Below are 25,856 nucleotides of genomic sequence, written 5' to 3' on the forward strand. Positions count from 1 at the left end.
ACGACACGCAACTGTAGTCAACCGTTGGGTCCATCTTCGTTGCCATTAGGACGATCGACCCTCTTTCCTGTCGATCCGAGCTTAAGATACCGTGTTTTGGAAGTATATCGTGTCCGAGGGCATCTACGGCACACAGATCGACCTCGAAGGACGCACCACTTTCATTATCAGAGCTAAATAAGGCTGTCTGTGCCTCCGGCGACCCGTCAGTCTGGATCAGAGATAAACGACACTCGCCTGTGGTGTATATCACCACCGGATCCGTCGATGCCCTGAAAATCAGCGTTCATGATGTCAGTCGAACATCAGCGTCCTGGATGGCCTTCTATCAAAGACCAGGAACAGGACTGATCGTCCAGTGCCCTGAAAAGCTCGTTGATAACGTCTTCCTCCCGGGACGGGCGCTGCGAGGGAGCCCGCCCTAGTCGGCCTACTAACACAGCACATCCCAGAGCACCCCTATCGTCGCTCCTCGAGCAGAGAAACTGATCGGATTCGATTCCCAGAAGTCAGGGATACCCCAGGTATGACAGTGACACCAACGTACAACCCGAGATTGACAGCACCATGACCGGGTTGCACAACCGTCGGTGCGACCCTGTACCTACCCGCCGAAACAGACCCTGCCTCTCGCACGAATCCTATTTGACTCGATCCTCCGTCTGCATTGTCGTACTTATCGATCCGATCCGTCCTCATACCGTTCGTGTACTCGTCATCTGGTGGAATTGGAGAGACAAAATGGGGAATGGGAGAAAGACGCCTTGCATGGGGTGGCAGTGCGAAACTCTCGAAAAACCTGCTTGTTTACGATATAGAATGTGGAAAGGCAGGAATACATACAGCTTGTCGGGCATATCAGAGGAAGCACGAAGGGCAGATAGGGCTTGCGATGTGCCTACCCTATGCCTGCACGGGCTGGCTTCAAATTAGGGGGAGTACGATCATATCAGGATAGCAGGTATCTTCCGATCTAAAGCATAAGTGTCATGCAAGATAAAATAAATACACGCCAAATCCACCATGGATAACACCGTTGGCAATTAAAAGATCCCCAGCATATGCTCAAAAATCCGCAACAGACCCAGTGCTGTATCAGAATACATAAAGAGGAAGAATACAAAAGATTGGCTTTTATCCATTTCAGTTCAAACGATAATGGAGAGTTCAGTTCGATCCAGGCCATCCGCCTCCAGGCCAGGGTAGTACGGAATCATTGAATCTGCGCTTTGCACATAGGCATCATTGTAGAGGCGCCAGTATGGTGTGCGCACCTTTCGTGCCGGATGGAACAGTCCAGCCCAGACGTAGTTCATGACCACCCCGGTTCCAACAGCCATCCGGATCGCGTCAATAGCTTCAATGACCCGATCGATAACGTGGGGACTGGTCTCGAAGATGTTGGGGAAAACCAAGTTCAAGAGGTGGACCATGGCATCTTCACAACCAAGACCAACAACCCCAAGAGCAATGTGCTTGACAACGCTGGCTGCCGTTTGCCGGTGCACTTGATCTCTGTCGATGAGTGCATCCTCAAGCAGAGGGGTAACCGCATAGACGTAGTCCTTCGCCATCTCACCAATATACTCAAACAGGAAGGACATGGCTTTGAGGACACCGTTCTGAACGTTGAGTTCGGGCACCCGATACTCGTTCATCAAGGCAGGAAGAACGGTGAACGGAGCGCAAGTTTCAGCCACAATACCGATAGCAACAGCAGTGCAGACACGAGACTGACGCTCTTGGACCCGCAGGTTGTTGAGAAGCGTCGCCAAAACATCCTGAGGACCAATAGCCTTAGCAATGAAACCAAAAGTGTTGTTGGCAGCACGGCGAATGCCCTTCTTGTGTGCTTTCAACATATCGAGCAACTCGAAGCAGATACGCATCCACTCCCGAGCGTTAACAGACTCGGGTCCGCGATCAGCGATACGACCAACAAGGTCGATGGTGTTCTCCTGGACCTTCTCATGTCTGTTACGCAAGATAGGAGTGAGGCGAGGGAGGAGATCGCGAATAGGGGGCTGCATCTGATTGATACCGACCACTGTGACGATAGATCGGAGCGCACCAAGGATGGAGCCAAGCACTTCAGGATACTCCTCGCCCAGATACTCGTAGAGCACGATACCAAGCTTACCCATGAGGGCATCCTCTCCACACTGCTTCATAACCATCGCAATCCGGGAAATGAGATCGGCAGCCTGTTGACGCACGGTGGCTGACTTATTGTTCAATCTCCAAAGGATGGTACTGACAATCTGCGGGAGGTATGGCTTGCAACGAGTACCAAGAGCATTCACCACCGTACCAAAGCCGTTCAAGATAACAATGTCTTCTATGCTTTGTTCCTGGAACGCATAGAGGACACCGTCAATGAGTCTTTCTTCCAAGCGTTCGGAGATATCGGCTGCTCCGAGAGCTGCAATCAATTTCTCCACAGTCTCGACTGTCATCTTTCTGTACGGCTCGCTCTCATCCTTCAGGTTGTTCACAACTCGCTCAAGAATCTCGCCCACGCCGACCTTCTGGCCGAGATCAACAGTCGTATCAACGACCTGCCGATAGTTCCTCCGGTCCAAAGCCATACGACGCACCCAGAAGCTCTTGAAGAAGTCGGTAAGAACGTGCTCCTTCAAGTAGCTGGCTGTCACACCATCAGTGCTGGCACATTGAGAGACGACCTTCAAGACGACCTTCTTCATCTCTTCATCAGGAGACGAGAACTCCCGGAGCAGAATTTCCATGATCTGACTGGTATAATAGTTGGCGTATTCCTCATCCATCAGGGGAATAATGTAACCAACGGCCTTTAGGAACGCCGCGAGACCTTTACCACGCTGCTTCCGAGCGCCCGTCCACAAAGGATTAAGAATCTCATCGAAACTTTCAATACCATATGGATTCGCGGCTTCGGCCAAGGCAGCCACAGCTAAAGCGGTGACAGTACGCACTTTAGCTTGCTCGTCGCTGAGATTATCAGCGATGCAGTCAACCAGACCCTTGAGGTGCGGGAGGATAGCGCATCCCATCAGGATGGGGATCTGCTGAACAATCTTCACACCAGTGTGCCTAGCCTGCCATGACTTCTTACTACGGCAGACGGCACGAAGGAAAGGCAGGAGGGCGGGAATACCAAGAGCAGAAGCAACAACAGCAAATGCTCGAGCGGTGGTGTTCCGGACGTACTCGTCCACGTGGTCGATATCGGGACGCATCGTACTGATCATGGTTGCTAGACCTGCCGCCTTAGCCAGGTTGGAAATGATTTCCCGACCTTCAACACGAGCATAGTAATCTTGATCGATAAGGAGAGGTTCAATGACGACCAGGATCTTATGAACGTAGGGGCGAACAAGATCATCCAACTTGTAAAGCACACGATCGATAACCTTGACCAACAGGTGGCGCTCCTGGTCTTCAAGGGATCTTTCCATAAGCAGGGGGAGGATCTGGTTGAACAAAGGTCCGGCGCCGAATTGGCGAGCATTATCGGTAATTTGACGCAGAGCAGTCTTTCTCATGGGCGGTGTGCCGTTCTTCACCTTCAGCAAAAGCCTCATGATCTTCCGCTCCTTTAACTCCTCCACCGACATAACACTCTCATCGCCTGCATCCATGAGCTTTCCGAAGTATGCCATGTCCTCGGGCTTGAAGAACTGCAGGTCACCGACTCCAGGGATTTCGGTCGGCAGCTGTTTGCCCAATGTACGGGCACTCTCGGGCTCTTGCATCATGAAGCCGCCCACGCCAGTCGAGCTAGCCATGGGTGCTGGAGTAGCCATGAGTTTCCGGGCAGGGGTGCGGATCGGGGCATATCCCGGAGGAGGGTCGAGAATCTTATAGCCATCTGATTCTCCCGGGAGCATCATATCAAGCTCCTCGTCCGATAGGGGAGCATTGCGCCCAGAGATATCAGTTCCGAAACTAGTTGGAATCATAGGCGCACCTGCCTGGGAGGGATGCATGGGGGTCGCCAGCCCTTGGTTACCGACCGGCGTTGCAGCAGTGAGAGAGGGTGCCTGGTCCCATCGTGAACGCCGTTTAGGGGCTTCCTCAGCAGGTCCCGGGACCGGAACCGCAGGTGTTTGATCCCAACGAGATCGTTTCGCCTTGGTTCCCTCAGGCTTGGGAGGCTCGGCCGTTTCCTCAGTAGTCTCCGAAGCAACATCCCATCGCTGCTTGCGCTTACGCCCAGTGGCGACAGAGACGGTTGAGCCGGCATCGGTATTTTCTTTGTCCTCCAATTTCAAGGTGGCCTCGTGTTCGACGGCATCATTCTCGCCACGGGCCTGCTTCTCAGCGATCAGCTTCTGGACACGCTCCTCTTCTTTTTCAATCTCACGTAGGGCCATGACTTCACGATAGGTCTGGCCCTCTCCGCCCTCAACATTCGCATGGGTGTTGGCAGCAAAAGGATCGGCCCGAGTGGGAGTCAACGGCCCACGGTTGAACCGGCGCTTTTGATAATCGGTCTCCCGGTCGGCGATTCTGGCGGCCTTCTCGCGCCCAAGCAGAATATCCTCCTCTTCGACCCCGTTACCATGGGCAAACTCCTCCATCTGACTCTTGGACGCAGTGTACTGGCCCACCAGACGGTGCCCGCCATCAGCGTCTTCCATCTCTTCATCGTCTCCATTTACGGCAATCGAAGTATCGTATCCGGCAAACCTATCGGCGCCATCGCGATCGTACAGCGTAGTATCAAAAGATTCGGTCATGGAGGCCTTGGTCGAGTTGTCAGTGCGCTGGCTAGACGGATCGAAGGTCCTAGAACCTTTCTTCCCAGCAGCAGCGGCATTCCGCTCAGCCTGAAGCCGCCGGACGGCGTCGAAATCGGCTAGAGAAAGCCGTTAGCAGAGTCTCAATAAGAACTTCGAGGGGCAGGTGACGTACCGTCAGACATGGTGTCAAAAGCTAGAAAGCCGGAGACCGGAGAAAGAGCACAGATTTCGCAAGAGGGGTAGCAGCTGCTACATTCGGAGCAGACACCGCGAGAACGGCGAACAGGGTGATGTGTTGGGGGGATTCGCTGATGTTATGCGATGAAAATGGGGGTTGCGCAAAACGTGAAGTGGTTGAAGTCACGGAGTGGCTTACTAACGCGGGTATTGTCACGTGATGTTATGGAAGGCTGGGGTTGCTGTGTCATATATAATGCTCACTGTTGCCTGAGGCAATAAGTTTGAGCACACTTGGAGTCCTCGGTGGACTCAACAGCCAAACGTCATTGGTATATATCGTAATTAGGGAAAGAGGTTGTTTTAAAGAAAAGTGCAATTTATTGTCTATGAACGTGACGACTTTGTACATATACTTGGGACCGTTTATACACGATATATAATACAAATGCTCAAGCACTACCGGACCACAATGCAAAGGTCCCCTACAAAAATGGGATAATAATAATGTTATAAACAACCATTAGACCCCGTCTCCGAAAACCCAACTACCTCGAATCTGCAGGGCGTTGAGCCACTACCGTCACTCGCGGCATTGACAGGGCCGCGCCCTGTAAACACTCTTGATACGAATCCGCGATGAGATTATGAAAGTGGTTGGCGCCCGCATGCTGCCCGGTCTGTGCCAATCGCAGAGCAAATTCCTCCATAGTCATGAGATGCTGGTCATTGAATGCACGCACCAGTTCTGGGTTCTCATCATACCAGTGGAGCTTTGGCTTCTGGAACCCTGACTGTGTGAGTAGGTGCGGTAGGTCCATTGTCCAATTATGCCTGCCGTTGGCGAAGCATGCAGCCCGGAGCTCCTCCAGTGCTGCTGATTCAACTGTGTTATCTGCTTTCTTAACATGTATGCCAACGGCATCAATCTCGTCCCACTGAATGTATCCATCTGGCTTAAGGAGTTTCAGAAAGTTGGCCATAGGTTTCTTGATATCCACCGCCGACAGGACCAAGACGAGTAGCCGCACGTGCACAAGATCGTACTTTCCAATGAGATCCTGCGGCACTTCGTCGAACATATCCCAATGCCGAAGCTCCACGTTCGACGGTAGCCATGTCCTGTGCGGAGCACGTGTAAGATCCAGGTCCAGCCCATCCAGTTGTGCGTCAGAAAGCCCCCGGGAGACATCAATCAACCATAGGCCAGTTCCACAAGCCACATCTGCTACTTTCGGGGCTTTTGGGAGCTCGATAGATGGATGGATACTGTAACCGAACACCTCTCTCCATAGATAGTGTTGGAGATTTAACCGGCCCGCAGCCTGGTAACTGGTGCTGTCTAGCATATAGCCATGGCCGTTGGCAAGCTCAAATGTGGCCGTAGGATGAGAAGGATTATGTTCCTTGACTAGTGGTTTCTGAGTAACTCCAACCATGCTAAAGGGACCAAGCCTTGATAGTTCCTGATCATTCAACTTGATAGGCGGAAGGGGGGAAAAGCGCAAGTTCGTTGTGTCGAAACAAGCAAGAAAGCAAACAAGACACACATCAAGTCAAAATCTACCGTATTTATAAGACAGAGGAAGCGTATGGGTGGGCATATGACTTCTCGGGGTTTGCTCTGATGTGATGGTCTCAAATTGGTAATGTGACGACCACGTAGCACATCTGAACGACTGGAACTTCACCCCACTCAACCTTCAAGATCTCCAATTCTTGTGTCAGTGGCTTATAGTTACGTAGTGGCGGCTCCGCTTCCTTGGAGTTCCGGCCTATGATAGGAGAGTCCAACACGATGTTGCGAGGGTTGTATTCTGTTCTCGAACGCTCTACAGTGGCATGTGGTGTCAAGCTGGGGCCACTTGAAGCGCCACCATGCTGCTAGATAATGCGGTTCGTGAAGATCCATGTTTAAAGAGCCATGGGAGTCTGCAGATAATACCACGGGAGTTCTTGAGTATAACAGTCTGCTTATATGGCGTTGAAATTGCCTAATCGGGTAACGGTTGGTCTTCCGCGAGGTCAGAAGCACTCATTTTCATGGAACAGCATTGGTCGGTAAATCATGGGAGGGGTTGTGCTTTTTGCTTCAATCACACGAACCAACGCATAAGGAGGTGTGCTATTCGATGCATTAAACCTATGCAAGTAATCCGTGGCGGCCTTACGGCATCACGGAGCACGGAGTACCCAAAGGAGAATTGCCGACTGTCGTGCTCGTCCAAGGCTACGGAGTACTAATTGGTCTCCTAACATGTCGATCAAAGAGAGACTCTATTCGCACTATAGTACTATTATTTCCTCCAATGCCCATTCCAGATAGCGTAGAAGTAGCGACGATGAGAAAGATAAGCAGCCCCAAACTCCGCGAATATGAGGATAGCGATATGGACAGTGGCTTGACAATACACAAACACGTACTACACGAGGCTGACAGCACCAGGCGTCTAGACTTCCTCTGGGAGCAAAAACCTAACGGATCCGGTTTATCTTGAACGTGTTCATGGCAATCTGGTCGTCGACGTAATCGCTCTGTATCAAGATTAGTATATAAATTCTAATATATGGGGTTACCAAACTCACCTTGCCTGTGATCCGCTCCAGATGGCGGTTCTGTTCGTCGATTTCGCGACCTGTTGCCTTCGCCAGTCCATTCAACCGGCCGGCAGCACCCGAGAGCAGGTGAAGATTCTGATCGATCTCGGTTTCCATGGCCTCATCTTCACTGTCCGCCTCGAACTGATACTTGGCACGCTCGGTAATGTTGGTCCGGTGCTTGGGCATGTCCTGTTTTGCCTCCCGTTCGATCTCTCGGAAAGTGCGCTCCATGCGCTGATTGGTGATGAAGGCTTCCTTCTGAGTCCCCTCGCGAAGGCCCCGCTCTTCTCGGTGAGTGTTCAACATCTTCTCGTCACGCTCGCGCCGTCGCCGGGAGCTCGTGAACGGGTTGGAGACATGCACTGCGAACATGCTCTTGTTCAAGGTCTTGAGTTCCTTAGCCTTCTCCTCCGCAATGCGACCCTCGATAGTCGCCATGTCCAGACTCTTTTCGGTGTCGTGGATGCTCTCTCCCTGCGCTCCCAGACGGGCAAGGGTCTCTCGACCAGTCTCTTCCGCCTGGGCGGCAACACGCAAGGCATTGCGAGTGGAGGCAACATCGCCTTGTTTGATAAAGCGGATATCTTGTTTGATGGTTTGAATCTCCTCCTCCTCCTCTTCCTCAGCGGTTAAATTACGCTCCGAGTACGTGGCCGTGGTGTAAGCGTTGCTGCCACCGCCGTAGGTGGCAGGACCACCTGCCGAGTATGGCGGTGGAGGGCCGTTCTGCTGCTGCTCCGCAGCTCTTTCTCTTGCATCGCCAAAAAGAGCATTTCGGGTGGCATCGTCAGGCTCGTTGGTAACGCTACCTAGTCCTCCGTAGCCACCAGGGCCATAACGGGAAGCGGGAGCGGCAGCCGCACTACTACCGCCACCAAAGCGATCGCTGCCATATCCATCCTGACCACCGTAGTTGTTCGGCGCATAGCCTCCTCCTTGATACTTATTATCGCCTGGGATACCGGCGGGCGCCGGAGGACCGCTCATGGAGCCAGGGTGTTCATTAGGGGGGAGGGGTGCTACACCGGCATTGATCTTGGCTCTGGTGTAAGGGTCGGTCGGGATAGGCTTTGCGTAGGGGTTCGAGGGAGGAGCGGGACTTTTGCTCTTGGATCGAGAGCCGAAAAGCGCTAAACGGTTGGGGGAGTCGTCGTCCTCGGATTTCTTCAGGCCGAATCTGCCCATGTTGGATAGTAGTCGAAGTAGTTGTAGCGGGAGGCGAAGGCTGGAAAGTCACCAACGGGATCACCGGGAACAAACAAAGTACAATGAAGGACAGCAAGAGTTAGAGAGCGGATGAGAGAGAGAGAGATCGAAAGTGAGAGGAGGATGAAGACGGGGGAAAAGTCGAGGGGAAGAAGAAATCTGAAACCTTGAAGTGTCAGGGGAGCTGCAGGCAAATCATGGCGAAGGGTCCAGACGGCCTGGAGTGATTGGATGTAATGCCGTGACGGAGGCAACAGGGGCTTATCGCACGAAGTGAGCCCCCATGGAACAATACCGAACGGTAATTTACCATAAATACGTGGCAGTGTCCGGCGGTGCTAGCGCTAAACCAAAACGGGAAAGATGCACTGCCGCAGCCGCAAACGAATCACGAATGAATTCCTGCCAGGCAACCTCATCGTTGCTATTCTGGTTTGGCTTCTATATTCTCTTCTCAGCTTCCCCATCCATCCTCGATCTCCCGAGGGAATAATGCTGCCTGTTTGATCATGGCGCCGTATTTCGGGTCTGATGCAGACTATCTGAAGGACAAGACGCGTAGGGACTTGTTAACTCTCCTTGAAGGCGTGAGTAAGGCTCCTTCTCTGTTGCTTTGGAATCCGTCGTCGTCATCAATTCTGTCCGGGCTTAGGCTGAGGTCTTGGTTTAGGTACGTGGGAAGAAAAACTTAGTCGTGAGCCAGGATCTGGCTGGACCGATCGGGCTCTTTGTCAAATTCTCCGTGCTCCAGGAGTATGGTGTAGACCGTGTATTCCTCCTTGAGAATGCCAATGTGGATTCGTCCCAGCGAAATGTGGTGTTCCTAGTCCATTCTGAAAAGTCGCGCCAGGTACGGTCTGTGGCAGGTACGTTTTTATCTTTTTTTTTTTGGGTGGACTTCCCCATGCTCCATTTTATGCCCTCCCCATTTATCCTCGTCATGAGCTGCCCGATGGGACAAACAGTAGATTACGCAGACGCTTCCCTACTCTACGTAGTCAGTCGAGTTCCCTATATTAAACATCGTGCTTCGATACAGCCAGCTCATCCCTAAGGCCTTCTTTCCCATCCGATCTGACTGAAAGCCATCAGTATGAGCTAACATTTCCTCAGAACAGGTCAAGCGTTTGCAGCGCAATGGCACCGTGGAACATGAAATATCCATAGTCTGGGTCCCTCGACGAACCCTCGTAAGTAACTCCATTCTTGAAGAAGCCGGGGTCATCGGAGATGTAAACATCGCCGACCTTCCCCTATACTTCGTGCCTTTGGAGCAGGATGTCCTTTCTTTGGAACTCGAGGACTCCTTCGGTGACATGTATCTGGTAAGAGTGTCTATCCGCTGAATGAGCATGCGTCCGTTAACTTCCATTTAGCACAAAGACCCCGGTTGTGTATTCCTTGCGGCGAAAGCCCTCATGGATATCCAACAAAGACATGGATACTTTCCTCGTATCATCGGCAAAGGTGACAATGCCCGACGACTGGCTGATCTCCTGCTACGGATGAGAAAGGAACTTGACGCCGAAGAAAGTTCAGGTCTGACTGATCTCTCCGCAAGAGGTCTCCTGCCGAGTGCAAGCACGGAGAGCCTAATCATCATTGACCGGGAGGTTGATTTTGGGACGCCCCTCCTTACCCAACTTACGTACGAGGGACTTATCGACGAAACGGTCGGTATCAAACATAATCAGGCAGATGTTGACACGGCGATTGTGGGCCCAACGTCAGTACCCCAAGCACAAGAGTCGTCGAAAGCGCCCCAACAGACATCCAAGCAGGGACAAAAGAGGAAAATCCAGCTCGATTCCTCGGACCAGCTCTTCAGCCAATTGCGGGATGCGAATTTCGCTATCGTTGGTGACATCCTGAATAAAGTCGCTCGCCGCCTGGAGAGTGACTACGAAAGTCGCCATACAGCCAAAACGACGACGGAATTGCGTGAATTTGTCAACAAACTACCGTCATATCAACTGGAGCATCAGAGTCTCCGAGTCCACACCAATCTTGCCGAGGAAATAATGAGAAACACTCGCTCAGACCTATTCCGTAAAACCCTGGAGGTTCAGCAGAACAACGCCGCAGGCACAGACCCGACCTACCAACACGAAGCAGTTGAGGAACTCATCGCCCGAGATGTACCACTGAAGACCATCTTGCGCCTGCTCTGCTTGGAGTCCTGCATGTCAGGCGGTCTTCGACCCAAAGATCTCGAACACTTCAAACGACAGATCGTCCAAGCGTACGGATACCAGCACATTCTAACGTTCAACGCTTTGGAGAGAATGGAACTCCTACAACCCCGATCTTCCGCTACCACAATGCTCCTTCCTACCACTGGCTCCCAGACGGGTTCCAAAACCAACTACAATTACCTGCGCAAGAACCTACGCCTGGTGGTTGAGGAAGTCAGCGAGCAGGATCCGAACGACATCGCATATGTATTTAGTGGATTCGCCCCACTCAGCATTCGTCTAGTACAATGTGTTCTCCAAAAGCCTTATATTCTCTCCCTCATCCGTGGTGGCTCGACGACACCACTTACCACCGCTCCCCGTCCGGCCAGCACGGCGTCTCCCGGGTGGCTCGGTTTTGAGGACGTAGTGAAGAGCGCTCGCGGTGCGACTTTCAGCATCGTCCAAAAGGGAGACGACAAGGCAGTACGTGCACGTCAGACATTGAGTGGGAGCAGCGCCACTAAGACCGTGTATGTCTTCTTCCTGGGTGGAATAACCTTCGCAGAGATTGCTGCGTTGCGGTTTCTCGCCGCGGAGGAAGCCCCGCAACGGAAGATTGTAGTCTGCACGACGAGCATAATAAACGGGGACCGCATGATGGAGGCAGCGGTCGAGAAGGGCAGCTTCGCAAAGATCGAATAGTCTATCTGTGACAAGACCCGATGGATAACATCAAATCCTGTGTTCTAATTATTACGACCCACTTTCCGTGATGACCTTTTTCTACAAAGCCCGAATAATACTGATGTGAATATGTTTATCGTTGTATCCGGGTTTATGATGAAGTCGAACCGCAGATTTATGCTCGGAACTAGTACTTAAAACCGGAATTGACACCCATGAGTCGCCCCTGGTACCTCTCCATGACTTCGCCAAGCTTCACCATAACACCAGCAGCCAGCATCCTCAGCTGTTCCCTTGGGTCATCGCCCTGCACAGCAGGTGTTCGTTCAAACACCTGCGCTGTCCAGTCACGCAGTTCGAGAACTTGCGTTGCATATTCAGTGACGAGACGTTCCTCTCCGGAGCTGCCCGACGCAATGTTCAGATCGATTACTGAAAGGAAAAGGGATAAAAGGGCTGACAAGATAGACGGATCGTCGGAGATTGGCCGGGAGTACAAAGAGAGCACGAATTCGAGAGATTCATGAGTAAGCGTGGGTAGGAAGGGATTATGAGGGCCCATCGTTGATAGAATGAGAGTGAGAGTTTGAACGAATAGACAGAGGATGTGAGGGACAAAGAATGGGTTATAAGATGGCGAAGTAGATCTGAGCATTTTCCTAGTTAGCCTTGTTGCGAGAGTGTAAGGAGGAAGAACATACGATGAGAACTGGACGAGCATCATTTCGAAGCGGCCTTTTAGGGGGAAGAAAAACCCCTCGGAGAGGACTCTGTATAGGTCCTTGACTGTGGATTTTTGACGCTGAGCCTCGCGTTGTTGCCGCTTCTGTTCCACTTCCATGCGTGAAGAGAACGTTCGGACTTTGAGAGCATTCGGCCCCGTGGCAGCATCCGCAACATTGGCTGCTAGCGGTTCAAGAGATGCCCGCGATAGCTTCTTTGTCAGGCTGGCAATGGGGGACTCCGTGCTTGAATAAAGCGTCTCCAGGCTCGCGGGCAGTTTTTTCGAAGCAAAAGATGAGTCTGGCAACGGTGGGAGACCCATTTCCTGTGCGTCTTGCTGACCAACGCCAGCTAGTTCACGGGCGCTGAGACCCAGAGCTGTAAGAACTGCTGACCGCTGGACCTGGGAGAGATCTCCGTCGAAGAAAATTGCAGAGAACCAGCGGCCCATTTTCAGGGGGTTGGAGACGATAAGAGCAATCATGCTTTGTAGGCGGCATTCGTGGAATTTAGGCAACTTGCTTTGCTCTTGTAGTCCAACTGTGACAAGGGCGAGCTCTTCAATGGTCTCTGCAAGTTCGGTGCCGAATCCTGTTTTGCGTCGAATCAGGGATGGGGAAGCAATCAGTGCTATCTCATATCGTTCCACGTTTTCTGTGTCGCGTAGATATGCTATGAGGTCACGTATGTATCTGGGAAGGGTCAGCCACTGGAAGGGACTATCTCCGAAGAGATAAACATACACCGGTGCTGTTGGTTTGTTACGTTGGACAAGAGTCGGATCATCATCGGAATCTGAAGGGTCTTCATCCGGCTTCTCGTAGGGAATCAAATCGTCCTCATCGTCAGATAGCTCATCATTCGAGTCATTGATCTCTTCAATTGACACGATTTTTGCTGTTTTCTGACGGGCTGACGAGGCAGAGGAAGCTTTCGTCGAGCTCTTTTTTGGTTTTGATGGTAGAGTTTGAGGAGCTTGAAGTGATTCCACCGAGCCGATGCTATCGTTCACCTCGATGAGGCTACAGTACCACTGTGCTTCTTCGCTCTCCATTTCCTCCAAGTCAAATTTCATTTCTTTGCCGGGCTTCTCAACCAGGCGGGAGACTGCAGTTCCAATAATCATACCCAGGAAGCGGGCCTTTGTAGACGACGCTGCTAAACGGTGCGAGACTGTGTTCAGGAAAACACCCCAATGTCCTAGCTCTTTCACTGCCCAGTGATTAAGTCGTTGGAGATAACTAGCAGCTAAGAGAATAATCTGCGTGTTTGCTGAAAGGGGTCAGACATAAGGCGGCCCATCGAGGGCCCAGACGGACATACCTTCTTGACTTCTCATGGGGGCATGCTTGATATAGAGGTTATCATTCGACTGCTCGAGGCTTTTCGTGAGCAAAGTTCTCATGAAGTCTGTGGGACCAAAGTCAGCAGGGTCCGCTTCTCCATTAAGATGCATATTACCTTCGTTTTGACCAAAACTGGCCAACAACGCCCGACGAAGCCCAGAAGTATGTATAGAGCCGCCTTGGCCTTTAACAAGCCAATCCGTCAGTTGACCCTGTAGCTGATGCCTATTGCCTACCACAATTGAACAGAGACCAGCCACAGCAGAGATGACTGGGTTGGGAGATGTTTCGGTAACGGCCCCCGAGAGTTCTGTAGGGAAATACTTTTTCTCTACATCACGAAAGATGGCTTCCAAAACAGCGACTTGCTCTGTTGGGCGGAGGTTATCAACCAGAGAACTGTATTTGGTTGAAAGGGGTTGATCAATGAGAAGGCCGGAATAAATAGCGCGGACCAGTTGATCTGAGAGGAAGTTTAGTACTAAAATCTAAATAGAGGATCTGCTGTTCGATATACCTGTATAGCCGAGGCTTATAGCACGCCCAACGAGAGAGGCCAGAGCCTTCCACGCGGCCTTGTTATCGAGTTCCAGCTTGGATGCCATATGGTGAATGTTGGCTCCAAGCCAAGATGCATATCGATGACCATCCCCGATCCAAGAGATTGAGCTCACATCATACTCTCCAAGCAACGAAAGTCCTTCTGCAGTTATTGAAAGGACTTTGCTTGCAGCGAGAAGGGATATTAACTCCCTCCAAGCGATTTGTTTTTGAGTTGCATTGCCATAGAGAGCCTCAATATCTGTGTACAAACGTAGGCAGAACTCCTTTGGCTCTAACAAAGCAGCGATAACACCTATTGTGGTCCGAAGTTGAATATGGCTGCCGGAAGCCTCTGCCTTCTCCGATGATGCTCGGGAAGCTCCTATGAGGGAGCGGGTTTGAGCCAGGAGGCAGCTGACGCCAGCGATGCTGTTCAGACATCTCAGAAGTAACGCACGGAGCCTGTTATTCCCCGCCTTGGAAGGTTTCGCTTTCGTGTCCAGCAGATCCCAATGATCAGGAACAGTGATGCTTACTAAGGCATTGAGGATCTGAGCTGTTGCTGGACTGGCGACGCGGAGGTCGAAGTAAGTTGAAGGCCTATCCTTATTTGATGGATCAAGTGTAAGGAGGAGCTGTGATAGCTGGTCTATATCAGGATCCGACTTGAGCAGTGTGAGAATATAGTTCAGTGACGTTGTATCTTGAGGCGATCCGAGTTCGCTCTTTTTCAAAGCGTCGTCACGAGCTACTTCTGACACAGGGGTTAGAAAGGACGATTGACGATCATTCGAGACCGTCTTGATCTCAGTTAAAAGTCCATCCATCGTAAAGTGAACATTGGATCATCTGGACTGGAACGGAGAGTGAAGGCGCTGTAAAGTTGAAGGAAATTGTTGTATGGAGCGGACCGGTCACGTGCGGCGGCATGTATTTGGAACAGTCAACGACAGACCTAATCGGGCTCTACCTGAGCATCTACTCGTCCTCGAACCTGCTTGCCCTCGCTAGAAATTCTCGTGTTCCTCGTGTATCAGTGCTATATTAATCTGCTTAATTATCGACCCAGATCTTCTTTCTGGGCTTATCTTTTCTGAACGCGACCTCCTGCCGTCACTTAGTGCCTCTGCCGGCGGAAGCTGCAGTGACGGGTTCTCCGCTTTACTTACTGCTATATACCAGAGCGCTCGGTAGGAATGGCGAATATGGACCGCTCTCTGCGATGGTACGTACATAGAGAACGTTTCGCTTACTGTTACTGATTGAATGTAGGAAATACCTGCACAAGGTCCTGACCAAACCCGGTCCCTTTAGCGATGAGGACTGGATCCCCGGACCGGAGACTATTGGTGCATTGGAATCATCAAAGATCCTGTACGTGTATCAAATGCAGCCATATTGTACTCTGCTAACGTGCTCTTAGTGTGATGTATGTTTGGGCTGGAATTGCCATACGAACACTAGCTAACAACCGATCTCTTCAGCGGAGCTGGAGGTCTAGGATGCGAGATTCTGAAGAATCTGGCCCTATCTGGGTTCAAGGACATCCATGTTATCGACATGGGTACGTTATTATCCTTACTACCTTTCTTAAACACCCGTACAACATCCACCTAACCGGACACAGACACGATCGATATCTCCAATCTCAATCGACAGTTCCTGTTCCGGCAGTCGGACATCGGCAAACCCAAGGCAGAAGTTGCCGCAGCCTTTGTCGAGAGACGGGTCAAAGGCGTGAAGATCACGCCTTATGTTGGCAAAATCCAGGATAAATACGAAGACTACTACATGCAGTTCAAGATCATCGTCTGCGGTCTAGACAGCATCGAGGCCCGCCGATGGATCAACGCAACGCTCATTGGCATGGTTGACCCCGAAGACCCGGAAAGTCTGAAGCCGCTTATCGACGGTGGAACCGAAGGTATCAAGTCTCTGCGCGACCCAAAAGTGCGAAGAAGAACCAAGCTGAATAAAACCTAGGATTCAAGGGCCAGGCTCGTGTGATTCTGCCAACACTTTCCTCCTGCATCGAGTGCCAGCTTGATATGCATGCCCCGCGTCCGGCTGTGCCTCTTTGCACTATTGCCACGATCCCCCGGCAGCCGCAACATTGTATCGAATGGGCGCATCAGATCGCCTGGCAGGAGAAGCGCAAAGATGACGCGTTCGACAGTGACGACATGGAGCATATTGGATGGGTATATCACGCCGCGCTCGAACGAGCTGCGCAGTTCAACATCCACGGAGTGACCTTTCAGATGACACAAGGTGTGGTCAAGAACATTATTCCTGCGATAGCGTCGACAAACGCGGTGATCGCCGCTGCGACTACGTCCGAAGCACTCAAGATCGCGACATCCTGCAACCCGTATCTTGAAAATTACATGATGTACGCTGGCGAAGAAGGCGTGTATACGTACACTTTTGAGGCAGAGAAGAAGCCGGACTGCCCGGTGTGTGGAAATCTCGCGCGGAAGATGACGGTTGATCCGAACATGACGCTGGAGGAGTTCATTGAAACGCTCGGAGAGCGCCCCGAAGCCCAGCTGAAGAAGCCCAGCTTGAGAACCGAAGAGAAGACTCTCTACCAGCGATTCCCGCCCCAGCTGGAAGAGCAGACCCGGGCGAACCTGAAACGGAAGGTTGGCGAGCTGGTCGTTGATGGGGAAGAAGTTGCTGTCAGCGACCCCGCGTATACCATTGACTTCCGTTACCGGTTGATATTCAAGTAGCTTCGAGAAGAGACTAGAGAATCCTACTAAATGAGACATGATTGCAATATGATGGGGCAGGGTCCTTTAACATCGAACCGTTCGGGATAAATTTTGCTTTTCTCTATCTATAAGAAAGAATTCCATATCCAGACATCCAGACTCCCAACTGTAAGAAGGCCTTGACCGACTTTTTTTCGTAACTGTACAAAATTGAACACGCAACAAACCCAACGCCGGGCAATGCATTATATAAAGGGTTAAATCATGGAATCCGCAGGCTGGCTAATCCTACCGGGGAGCATCAGCCAGACCTCTCTTCCACCGCGCACATTTCAGCTTGAGGACCTTGACGCTCTCTAGGAAGAGGACGTCGCTGTCAAACTGGCCTGAGCTCTCCACATTGAAGATAAAGTGGTCACGCACACGGCCGAGCTTCACTTTGCCTTGGAACTCTTCGTGTCTCAGACACTCTCGGCTGACGGTATCATTAAAGGCGTCGCGAACAACAGCCTTCATCTCACCCTCATGGCCTTCGTATCCGCTTCCCTGCTTCGCGGCCTCCTCGGCGGTGACGGGCTCAAGGCCGATGACGCCGCGGGGGAAGCACTTGGCAAACTTCTTCGCGTCGTCGCCGATGATGGGACGTTCGATCTTGATGTCCGGAAGAAGGCGGTAGGAGGCGGTGCAAACAGGGGAAAACTTGGCATGGTCGGCTCCAATGCCCTTGATGCAGTGGAGTTCCAGGCTGATCTCCTGGCCGGGGCGGAGCTTGGCGATCAGAATATCGGGGTTGACGGGCTGGATGGCATTTTCACCGACGAAGAACTCCGACTGACGGCCGACTGGTTGAAAGACGAGATCCTTGGCGTAGACGTGGGCGTTGTTGTACAGCTTGCGAGGGTCCTGTTCGTCTTTGGCGGCATTGGGGTTTGTGGTGCATTTGACATTGAGGTGAAGAACGATGGTGTTGTAATCGGTGGGGCCGCTGCCACTCTCAGGGTCGTCGTCAGTAGGCTTTTTAAACCAGCGCATCCAGTTGATGCCGTCAACAGAGCCCTTGAGGGGGATAAGACCCAGTCGCTGGGCGAGGACCTCATCCTGGATAACAGAGGTGTTGTTGTTGATGAAAACGTATTCGATCGCAAGGGTGGGGACCTCTGCCATGAGGATACGGCGGAAGGCATTTGCGATGGCAGCGTCAAGGCCCACGAGCGAGAAGGAGGCTTCGAATTGGTCGTTGTGGTGGAATTCGACTCGGAAGTCCTGGATGATGTTAATGGAGACGGCCCCTCGATAAAGCTTGAGGAAAATTTTTAAAACAGACATTTTTAAATCTATCCAGCGCCCATTCGTGGGATTCACCAGGCCAATGACCGGGAAAATCTGTGGAGGGAATGTTGGAGACGGTTTCTGGGTTGATGCTGACGAGCTTGGAAAGCGTTAGTATAATGGACAAAGTAAACCTTTCTCATAACTTAAAAGACGTACCCGTCTGCGATCCAGCTCCGCCTGCGTGGGGATGAGAGGCGCCATGGTGAGGGCAGAAGAGGAGGGACAGATGGGCGGGAGGAATCGACTGAGGGGAACGGAAATTGATAGCGATGGAAAAAGTTCTGTAGGAAGGGCGGCAGTATGTCGCAGGCGGTGAGACGAGAGCGCACTAAACCGCACCCAGAGTAGACGCGGGAGAGACGCTAGCGTGGGTGGAACGTAGAGGCCCTGCAAAGACCAACCAGAACGCGGCTGATGACCAAGCCACGTGACGGCCCAAAATGTATCTCAGCGCAACCTCCCAGTGTCCACCCAGAGCAACCGGCATTCGACCTCCGACCTCCCTCCCCATCCATTGTCTCTCGTCGGACTGAGGATCCGCCTATCTCCCCTCCTCTCCCTCACCTTCTCCTCCCGAATGGCTGCTTCCTTCACTCGCCTGGCGGGCAATGCGCCCAAAAGGCTCGGTCTCCGCCCCTCTTCCATCAACAGACACACCACGACCGTCCCGCGATCTCGCTCGATAGCCACCTCCCTGCCCCGTCGATATGCGGAGCCCACCAGCTACCAGGCCACTAGACTCATCCCCACGGATCCTTCCTTCACACATCTGGCCAACAAGGGTGGTGCCGAGGCTCCCGAGGTGGCCGCCGGACTCGAGTCTGAGGACGAAGGGGTTGGCCGCAAAATCCGTCACTACACCGTCAACTTCGGTCCCCAGCATCCCGCTGCCCACGGTGTGCTTCGGTTGATTCTAGAGCTCAACGGTGAGGAGATTGTGCGGTCCGATCCTCACGTCGGTCTCCTGCACCGTGGTACCGAGAAGTTGATCGAGTACAAGACCTACATGCAGGCCCTGCCCTATTTCGATCGGTTGGACTACGTCTCCATGATGACGAACGAGCAGTGCTTCGCCCTCGCCGTTGAGAAGCTGCTTAACGTCGAGGTCCCCGAGCGCGCCAAGTACATCCGTACCATGTTCGGTGAAATGACCCGTATCCTCAACCACCTCATGTCCGTTCTGTCCCACGCTATGGATGTCGGTGCCCTGACGCCATTCCTGTGGGGTTTCGAGGAACGTGAGAAGCTCATGGTATGCAGCCAATGGACTTGCCCCCCCTACCATCCTCATTGCAAAGCATTTCTGACCAATACTTTCTTCCACAGGAGTTCTACGAGCGTGTTTCCGGTGCCCGTCTCCACGCCGCCTACGTCCGCCCCGGCGGAGTGTCCCAGGATCTCCCTCTCGGCCTGCTCGACGACATCTACCAATGGGCCACGCAGTTCGGCGACCGTATCGACGAGACCGAGGAGCTGTTGACGGACAACCGTATCTGGAAGGCCCGAACCCAGGGTGTGGGTGTCGTCAACGCCACCGATGCTCTCAACATGAGCTTCACCGGTGTCATGCTGCGCGGATCCGGCGTCCCCTGGGACATCCGCAAGTCCCAGCCGTACGACGCCTACGACAAGGTCGAGTTCGACGTCCCCGTCGGCGTGAACGGCGACTGCTACGACCGTTACCTCTGCCGTATGGAGGAATTCCGCCAGTCGTTGCGCATCATCCACCAGTGCCTGAACCAGATGCCCGCGGGGCCCGTCAAGGTCGAGGACTACAAGATCAGCCCGCCCCCTCGTGCCGCCATGAAGGAAAACATGGAGGCCCTGATCCACCACTTCCTCCTCTTCACCAAGGGTTACGCCGTACCCCCCGGCGAGACCTATTCGGCTATCGAGGCCCCCAAGGGTGAAATGGGTGTGTTCCTGGTCAGCGACGGCAGCGAGAGACCCTACCGTTGCAAGATCCGTGCTCCTGGATTCGCCCATCTGGGTGGTTTCGACCAGGTTGCTCGCGGTCACCTCCTGGCTGACGCTGTCGCCATTATCGGTATGATTGGACCCTGCACTCGCTCTCCCCTCCCCAACTCTTGCTAACCAACCCGCAGGAACAATGGATCTGGTGTTCGGTGAAGTCGACCGGTAGAGACGGGAAACCCAAAAACCAAAAGAAACTCAACGGAGGAATAGACTGGCTGACCGTCGCCCCGCTTCTGTAAAAAAGAAAAAGAGAACCCCTGCGCATACCCGATACATTGGAAACTCCAGGTAACCCGCGAGAGACCAAAGAGAAAAATGTTGCATTTCCGTCTGCTGTATGTGCGCGTTTGTAAAACTACAGGAGAGAGGTGAGGAGCAAGCAGGCAATCCGGCAAGCTGTACCATTGGTATTCTCTTTCATGGCGTTTAACCCTTTTCTTTTTCTACTTCATGTTTCCTTTGTGTGTCATCTGTCCGTGCCATCATCTTCGTTTCCTGCGACAATCGAACTCTGTGTATAGTGACACTTCGGCTACAATATCTACCTGTTTCAGTAGGTTGGACGTTGTGTAGACTGCGAATGGATCCATATATACCCAGCGGGATCTGTCTGAAGGAGACGAGATGATGAGATGAACTATGACATGCAGAACCAATTCCCATATCAACGAGATGTTGAAAATGACACGATAGTCGGCGCACCCGCCGAACGAAAGCCCAGACTCCACTCCATAAAACTCCAGAAACAAGCGCCTATGCGGATGCAGCAGAAACGGAAAACACATCGCAACGTTACCTGCCCACACAAGCGGCGGGGGCACGAGCAACGCCAGCGCATAAGAACCAACGCGGGGTCGAAAGAGAGCCGACCCCGATCTGTACACTCACGACGCAGCGCCCAGCCTACACGTTGTCGTCATCGTAGTAGAAGTTGATATCACGGGGTCTGCGGCGGTTGTAGGAAACGAAGTCGCTGTCGCCGGGGGGCCGCTCGTTGCGCGAGTTGGCGGTCAACATGCTCTGGATGCTCATGCAGACGCTCTCGACGGTCTGGACGGGCGACCAGCCGGCGGAACTGAGGAGATCCAGACAGATGATCCCGTTGCTGTAGATGTGCGGGTGGATGGGGATGGGACGCGGGGTGTCGGAGGAGGCGGGGAGCTCGATGAATTGGACTTCCGGGGGTTCTAGATGCGGGCATGAGAATGGGTGGGGGGAATGGGGGCGGCCAGGGAGGGGCGCACCGATGGGGTACTTGGAGGAGAAGGTGAATTTCAGCCGGTAGGTCTGGTTCTGGTACAGAGGATTGCCGTCGAGAACACGGATGTCCATCTGCCATTCTTCAAGGTTGTCGGATTTGGCGATTGTGATGCCCGGGGGGACGTGCTCTTGCAGCTGCGAGGGTTAGTCCGTGCGAGACGTAGGATGGCTTGGGGCATGCTGTGTCATGTAGTACCTTTAGGAGCTCCTACAGCAGTCCAGGTCGGTCAGTCTCTTGCGTGGCTGTGAGGAGAAGAGGGGCCCACCTTGCTCAAGCGCTTGGTCGCAAACATGCTGACGGATCGGCTTCACGAACAGTATATACAGATTGCGGTGGTGTCGGGGACCTGATCACAGTGTTTCTTCGGGGGAGAGCAATTCAAGAGACTCGGGGCGGACTTGAGGCTGCGTAGTCGAGATGTATGACGTCTGACACCGCGGGGAGATCCACACACAGCGGTGACAACTTGAGGACGACGCGGCGTGGGCGAGAGTCGATCGCTCAAGATGGTCTGGAATGGGAAATCAACTACGCCAGAGACGACACCCATACGAGCGAGAGGATAGAGAGAACGAACGCAAGAGTCGAGGCCGAAGTGATAAAGAAGAGGCTCCGCGGGAGATCACCTGCTCCTGGTCACCCGGTCACCTGATCCAGTCATATTGAATCCATTCTACATACATTCGCCCCAACAGACCAGACCAACAGGACATTCAAAACAGCATGTGCACTCCATGTGATTATAGACGGGGAATCATGGGAATAATATTCACAAGATAATTCAAAAACGTGAGCCGTCATCCCATGCATCTTGGGGGGATCGAGATAGAAAGCAGAAATAGCTCGATGTATCGACTGACGGTCACTCAGGGAAAACGCCAACTCGCAAATTAGAGCCTTATTAGTGGACCTTCTCTCGGGCTTCGCGCTCCAGCCGCTCCCGTTCCTCGTTCTCCTTCATCTCGCGGACCTTGGCGAGCACAACCTCGCGGAAAATGGCTCCCCGCGCGATCTTGCTCAAACTCCGCTTCTTTGTAGTAGGGCCCGGTGCACCATCAGCAGGGGCGGCAGCACCAGCCGCGGAGCGTTGCGTCGAATCAGCAGCATCAGCGCTGGCAGAGGCGGCCATATCAGCCGGGCTAGGAATATCCTCATCGTCCTCTTGCATCTTGAGCGCTTCGATGCGGTTGGCGAGCTTGATGATCTCAATGCCTCGGCGCAGACGGGAGCGAGCGATGTAGGCACGGATTTCAGGCAGCAGATCACGATCGCTTGCCGACTCACCCGTCAGCCACGGGTGTTTGAGGGCGACCTCGGAGTTGACGCGGTGAGAGGGGTCGGGCTGGAGGAGGGTCATGATGAAGTCCTTGGCATCCTGGGAGACATCCCGCCAGTAACGGTCGTGGAAGACGATGCGGCCGGAACGGCACTCTTCGATCAGATCGGAGAGGTTCTCCGACCGGAAGGGCGAGTAACCGCATAGAAGCGTGTAGGTGATCACACCCAGGGACCACATGTCAACGGCCTTGCCGTGACCCTGCTTAAGCATGACCTCTGGCGCGGCGTAGCCAAACGATCCCGCCATGCTGGTGAGGACTTCCGAGGGGTTTTCTAGCATCTTAGCGATGCCGAAATCGGCCAGGACGAGAGGCGACTCCGGTTCGCGTGTCAGGTAGAGAAGGTTCTCCGGTTTCAGGTCTGCGGTCTGGTTAGCGGTCTAGGAAGGGAGAGGGGCAAGTGAAAGGAAGCTCACCCCGGTGGACAATGTTGCGCTCATGCAGGTAGTTGACGGCATCCAGCACCTGTCGGATTGTTTGCGAGGCATCCTTCTCGGTAAACTTGCCGTAGTCGCAGATGCGGTCGAACAGTTCGCCGCCGGTGGCCAGCTGGGTGACAATATAGAACTTGTCCTGGGGCAAGATTAGTGGCTGCGACGCGCGATAGGTGACGAGCATGGACTCACTTTCGATTCGAACCAGTCTACAAAGTGAACGATGTGGGGGTGATTGAGGGCCTGAAGCATCTCCAGCTCATCGTAGACCATGCGCTCGTTCCCCTTGACGTTCTTCTTCAGAATGATCTTCACAGCGACCTTTCCGGCGCTACATTCGGCCTCGCGGACAATGCCGTATGTTCCGGCGCCAAGGGTCCTGCCGAACTTATACTGCGCTCTGTTGCATTACAGCATGGGTTATTATCACTGGTTGCACCGACGGAGAGGGCGCGCGAAGGGGATCGTACTTCTTTTCGTAGCTTTCGGGCTGCCCCGAAAGCTTATTGAGCATGTTTGAGACTGTGTGGGCGGCGGTCAGCATGGGTGGGATGGCGCATGCAAAAAGACAAGGAATTGGAGACCGAGGTCCCGCGGAATGACGACAAGGATTCGGACCATAGTACAGGAAGCCAGCGAGGGTACAAAGACCGACTAGGGTATTGAGCCCCAGCTCCAGCGACACCGTTGCTGGGAGCAGCATGACGGTAATTGATCAGCCGTAGGCTCCAGGATTTCGGATGAACCACGAAACCCAGCAGTGTCAACAATGGGGGGGAACCATCAGGGAGCGATTGGCTCGATGGAACGGAAGCATGGAGGGGTATTCGAAGAGAAGAGCACAGAACAGGAGCGAGTTAGGCGTTGTAGTGGAACTCACAGCTCATGGTGAAGGCACTATAGGACCGGATGGAGGGGTCCAGAGAAGCAAAATGGCGTGTGCGACAGATGGGACAGACCCCGCACGCGAGGGGATAGCGGGGCACCGAGGGGAGGGTAGTGAGTAGTATGAAGGAGGCCGAGGGGGGAGACCGGAGTGACAGAGAGGGTTTGGAGAACTGAACAAAGGAGAGTAAGCTGGGGATTCGAGAGCTGAGAGGTATAGGGGAGAAAGTGGTTGACTTACAGGATGGAGGGGGCTGTGCGGGAGATCAGATCACCAGGAGATCAGGGATGATCGACGGGGGAGGAGGAGAACAGGAGAGCAGGACAACGGGAGAGACTGGGGTATACACAACAGGAGGGAGAAGAAGAGGAGAGAAGGAAGAGAGAGTCAGAGGAGAGAATAGAAGACGAAGAAGTCTGGCCCGTGGAGAAGCGGGGGCCTTCCTGTTTCAGCCTCACTCGATACCTCCTCCGATCCAGATGGGCAACTGCCACCCATGGAACCTTCCCAAGACGCGTATACTCGTAGTACACTCATCATCCCTCTTCACCCATCGCACCATCTGATACATCACTCCCACTACTCCCACCATCCTAACCACCATTGACCCTCCCAGACGAGGCCTCCACCCGTCTCGCCATCACCATCACTCTCCCTCTCCCTCGCCCTGCGGTCATCGTTGGTGGCCTGGATCGCCCCCACCGCATCCCGCTCCCGTACCAAATACAATACGCCGCAAAGAGACTCGTCGCGCTCGCCCGCTCCATCATATTCGCCGTCCCATCCCATTTCGCCTGGTACCAGCGTCGCCCGTAGAGCGTTCCATCCGCGCCACCACTGCATTGCTTCGCCGCACCAACTGCAGAGCTCTTCAGCGTGGGCATGATGTCCGCCGCAGTGGTTCTCGGTTGAGGTGGAATCCTTCACCGACCAAGGATCATTCTGCACCGGCCGGACCGCCTCACTCCAACCCCAGACCTTTCCCGCCCACTCGACATACGTCTGGTTGTTGGTCTGCCATGCGAGACGCGCCGCCAGCTGAAAGAACATGCCGTTATCCTGTGCCGATTTAAATGAGTATCCCTACTGACACGGCCAAATTGTCAGCGCAGCCCACCACCGCAGTCACCATCGTCCTCCCATCGCTGCGCCATGGCGTCGAAGACGTTCTGCGCCATTGTCTTCCACGACGGCTTGTCATCGTCCGCAGGAAAGTCCATCTCCGCCGCGGTCATCGCGGCTAACCCCCACATAAGCTGGTCGTCGTTGCTGGCCCACTGGCTCCGGTTGCCTGGAATGTAGTCGTTGTCGCCGCGCTGCTAGTACATACCCTGCTGCACCGCGGCGTTGTTGGACCTGTTCCCCGTGAAGTGCCAGTAGTCAGTCCATCAGTGTGGTGTAAATAAGCGCTCCCCGGCCCATGAACCGGGGAAATACCCGGGTATCTGGCCGGTGTGATTGGCCGTGTAGTTGCTCCTCACGTTGAAGGACGTCGTTGCAGCGGCGTCTTTGATCGATTCTGCTGTGCGTCAACTCCTCCGGTCTCTGATCTGCCCGGTGCTGGCTACACAACTTACGAGGATCGTTGATATCAAGCTGTAGGGCCGAAACGGCGCCGGTCAGCATGACCACCGTTCCGAGCCAACTTATCCCCATTAGACACTATTGCTTAAAGGGGAATCATGCAATGGCTTCCAACGAGAGACATTAAGGATCTTATAAGGCAGTCTA

The 25,856-nt window shown here is 53.4% G+C and overlaps 12 protein-coding genes across 12 annotated transcripts; 3 read left to right on the forward strand and 9 right to left on the reverse strand.

The window, feature by feature from the left end:
- Positions 1 to 956: 956 nt before the first annotated feature.
- Positions 957 to 5,053, reverse strand: BDV59DRAFT_169067 (U2 snRNP complex subunit HSH155). The gene is made up of 2 exons (XM_073688174.1): positions 4,897 to 5,053; positions 957 to 4,840 (listed from the first exon to the last, which is right to left on the reverse strand). Exons 1-2 carry the CDS (start codon positions 4,904 to 4,906, stop codon positions 1,149 to 1,151), a joined length of 3,702 nt encoding a protein of 1,233 aa, XP_073552763.1. The 5' UTR covers positions 4,907 to 5,053; the 3' UTR covers positions 957 to 1,148.
- A 238-nt stretch (positions 5,054 to 5,291) lies between these two features.
- On the reverse strand, positions 5,292 to 6,468 carry BDV59DRAFT_169069 (class I SAM-dependent methyltransferase). The gene has a single exon (XM_073688175.1). The coding sequence runs from the start codon at positions 6,338 to 6,340 to the stop codon at positions 5,450 to 5,452; it is 891 nt and encodes a 296-aa protein (XP_073552764.1). The 5' UTR covers positions 6,341 to 6,468; the 3' UTR covers positions 5,292 to 5,449.
- Positions 6,469 to 7,116: 648 nt separating this feature from the next.
- On the reverse strand, positions 7,117 to 8,959 carry BDV59DRAFT_169070 (putative plasma membrane SNARE protein (Sec9)). The gene is made up of 2 exons (XM_073688177.1): positions 7,488 to 8,959; positions 7,117 to 7,436 (listed from the first exon to the last, which is right to left on the reverse strand). Exons 1-2 carry the CDS (start codon positions 8,685 to 8,687, stop codon positions 7,377 to 7,379), a joined length of 1,260 nt encoding a protein of 419 aa, XP_073552765.1. The 5' UTR covers positions 8,688 to 8,959; the 3' UTR covers positions 7,117 to 7,376.
- Positions 8,960 to 9,136: 177 nt separating this feature from the next.
- BDV59DRAFT_53562 (Sec1 family protein) lies at positions 9,137 to 11,672 on the forward strand. Its single transcript, XM_073696570.1, has 4 exons — positions 9,137 to 9,295; positions 9,379 to 9,574; positions 9,822 to 10,033; positions 10,085 to 11,672. The coding sequence occupies exons 1-4, from the start codon at positions 9,218 to 9,220 to the stop codon at positions 11,585 to 11,587; spliced, it is 1,989 nt and encodes a 662-aa protein (XP_073552766.1). The 5' UTR covers positions 9,137 to 9,217; the 3' UTR covers positions 11,588 to 11,672.
- On the reverse strand, positions 11,672 to 15,046 carry BDV59DRAFT_53581 (telomere length regulation TEL2 family protein). Its single transcript, XM_073696571.1, has 6 exons — positions 14,156 to 15,046; positions 13,754 to 14,101; positions 13,616 to 13,702; positions 13,036 to 13,564; positions 12,271 to 12,984; positions 11,672 to 12,216 (listed from the first exon to the last, which is right to left on the reverse strand). The coding sequence occupies exons 1-6, from the start codon at positions 15,006 to 15,008 to the stop codon at positions 11,757 to 11,759; spliced, it is 2,991 nt and encodes a 996-aa protein (XP_073552767.1). The 5' UTR covers positions 15,009 to 15,046; the 3' UTR covers positions 11,672 to 11,756.
- Positions 15,047 to 15,158: 112 nt separating this feature from the next.
- Positions 15,159 to 16,994, forward strand: BDV59DRAFT_169079 (NEDD8-activating protein UBA3). Its single transcript, XM_073688178.1, has 6 exons — positions 15,159 to 15,406; positions 15,454 to 15,555; positions 15,605 to 15,610; positions 15,666 to 15,745; positions 15,809 to 16,105; positions 16,165 to 16,994. Exons 1-6 carry the CDS (start codon positions 15,378 to 15,380, stop codon positions 16,914 to 16,916), a joined length of 1,266 nt encoding a protein of 421 aa, XP_073552768.1. The 5' UTR covers positions 15,159 to 15,377; the 3' UTR covers positions 16,917 to 16,994.
- Positions 16,995 to 18,480, reverse strand: BDV59DRAFT_169081 (DNA-directed RNA polymerase core subunit RPC40). Its single transcript, XM_073688179.1, has 3 exons — positions 18,387 to 18,480; positions 18,223 to 18,327; positions 16,995 to 18,161 (listed from the first exon to the last, which is right to left on the reverse strand). Exons 1-3 carry the CDS (start codon positions 18,429 to 18,431, stop codon positions 17,187 to 17,189), a joined length of 1,125 nt encoding a protein of 374 aa, XP_073552769.1. The 5' UTR covers positions 18,432 to 18,480; the 3' UTR covers positions 16,995 to 17,186.
- Positions 18,481 to 18,700: 220 nt separating this feature from the next.
- On the forward strand, positions 18,701 to 20,503 carry BDV59DRAFT_53625 (NADH-quinone oxidoreductase subunit D). The gene is made up of 3 exons (XM_073696572.1): positions 18,701 to 19,482; positions 19,557 to 20,277; positions 20,336 to 20,503. Exons 1-3 carry the CDS (start codon positions 18,808 to 18,810, stop codon positions 20,371 to 20,373), a joined length of 1,434 nt encoding a protein of 477 aa, XP_073552770.1. The 5' UTR covers positions 18,701 to 18,807; the 3' UTR covers positions 20,374 to 20,503.
- A 607-nt stretch (positions 20,504 to 21,110) lies between these two features.
- BDV59DRAFT_198256 (ubiquitin-conjugating enzyme E2) lies at positions 21,111 to 21,760 on the reverse strand (the record flags this gene model as incomplete). Its single annotated transcript, XM_073693122.1, has 4 exons — positions 21,111 to 21,394; positions 21,452 to 21,602; positions 21,664 to 21,675; positions 21,734 to 21,760. The coding sequence occupies 4 exons, from the start codon at positions 21,758 to 21,760 to the stop codon at positions 21,111 to 21,113; spliced, it is 474 nt and encodes a 157-aa protein (XP_073552771.1).
- Positions 21,761 to 22,041: 281 nt separating this feature from the next.
- BDV59DRAFT_169088 (serine/threonine-protein kinase) lies at positions 22,042 to 24,572 on the reverse strand. The gene is made up of 6 exons (XM_073688180.1): positions 24,366 to 24,572; positions 24,120 to 24,297; positions 23,710 to 23,761; positions 23,432 to 23,639; positions 23,222 to 23,378; positions 22,042 to 23,166 (listed from the first exon to the last, which is right to left on the reverse strand). The coding sequence occupies exons 2-6, from the start codon at positions 24,124 to 24,126 to the stop codon at positions 22,370 to 22,372; spliced, it is 1,221 nt and encodes a 406-aa protein (XP_073552772.1). The 5' UTR covers positions 24,127 to 24,297; positions 24,366 to 24,572; the 3' UTR covers positions 22,042 to 22,369.
- Positions 24,573 to 25,601, reverse strand: BDV59DRAFT_169089 (uncharacterized protein). Its single transcript, XM_073688181.1, has one exon. It carries the CDS (start codon positions 25,173 to 25,175, stop codon positions 24,705 to 24,707), a length of 471 nt encoding a protein of 156 aa, XP_073552773.1. The 5' UTR covers positions 25,176 to 25,601; the 3' UTR covers positions 24,573 to 24,704.
- Positions 25,229 to 25,751, reverse strand: BDV59DRAFT_198258 (glycosyl hydrolase family 76-domain-containing protein; the record flags this gene model as incomplete). Its single annotated transcript, XM_073693123.1, has 4 exons — positions 25,229 to 25,416; positions 25,456 to 25,481; positions 25,563 to 25,644; positions 25,703 to 25,751. The coding sequence occupies 4 exons, from the start codon at positions 25,749 to 25,751 to the stop codon at positions 25,229 to 25,231; spliced, it is 345 nt and encodes a 114-aa protein (XP_073552774.1).
- Between the last annotated feature and the right edge of the window lie 105 nt (positions 25,752 to 25,856).

Source organism: Aspergillus ambiguus (assembly GCF_047715705.1).
Source record: "Aspergillus ambiguus strain CBS 117.58 unplaced genomic scaffold BDV59scaffold_2, whole genome shotgun sequence".
Classification (NCBI taxonomy): domain Eukaryota; kingdom Fungi; phylum Ascomycota; class Eurotiomycetes; order Eurotiales; family Aspergillaceae; genus Aspergillus; species Aspergillus ambiguus.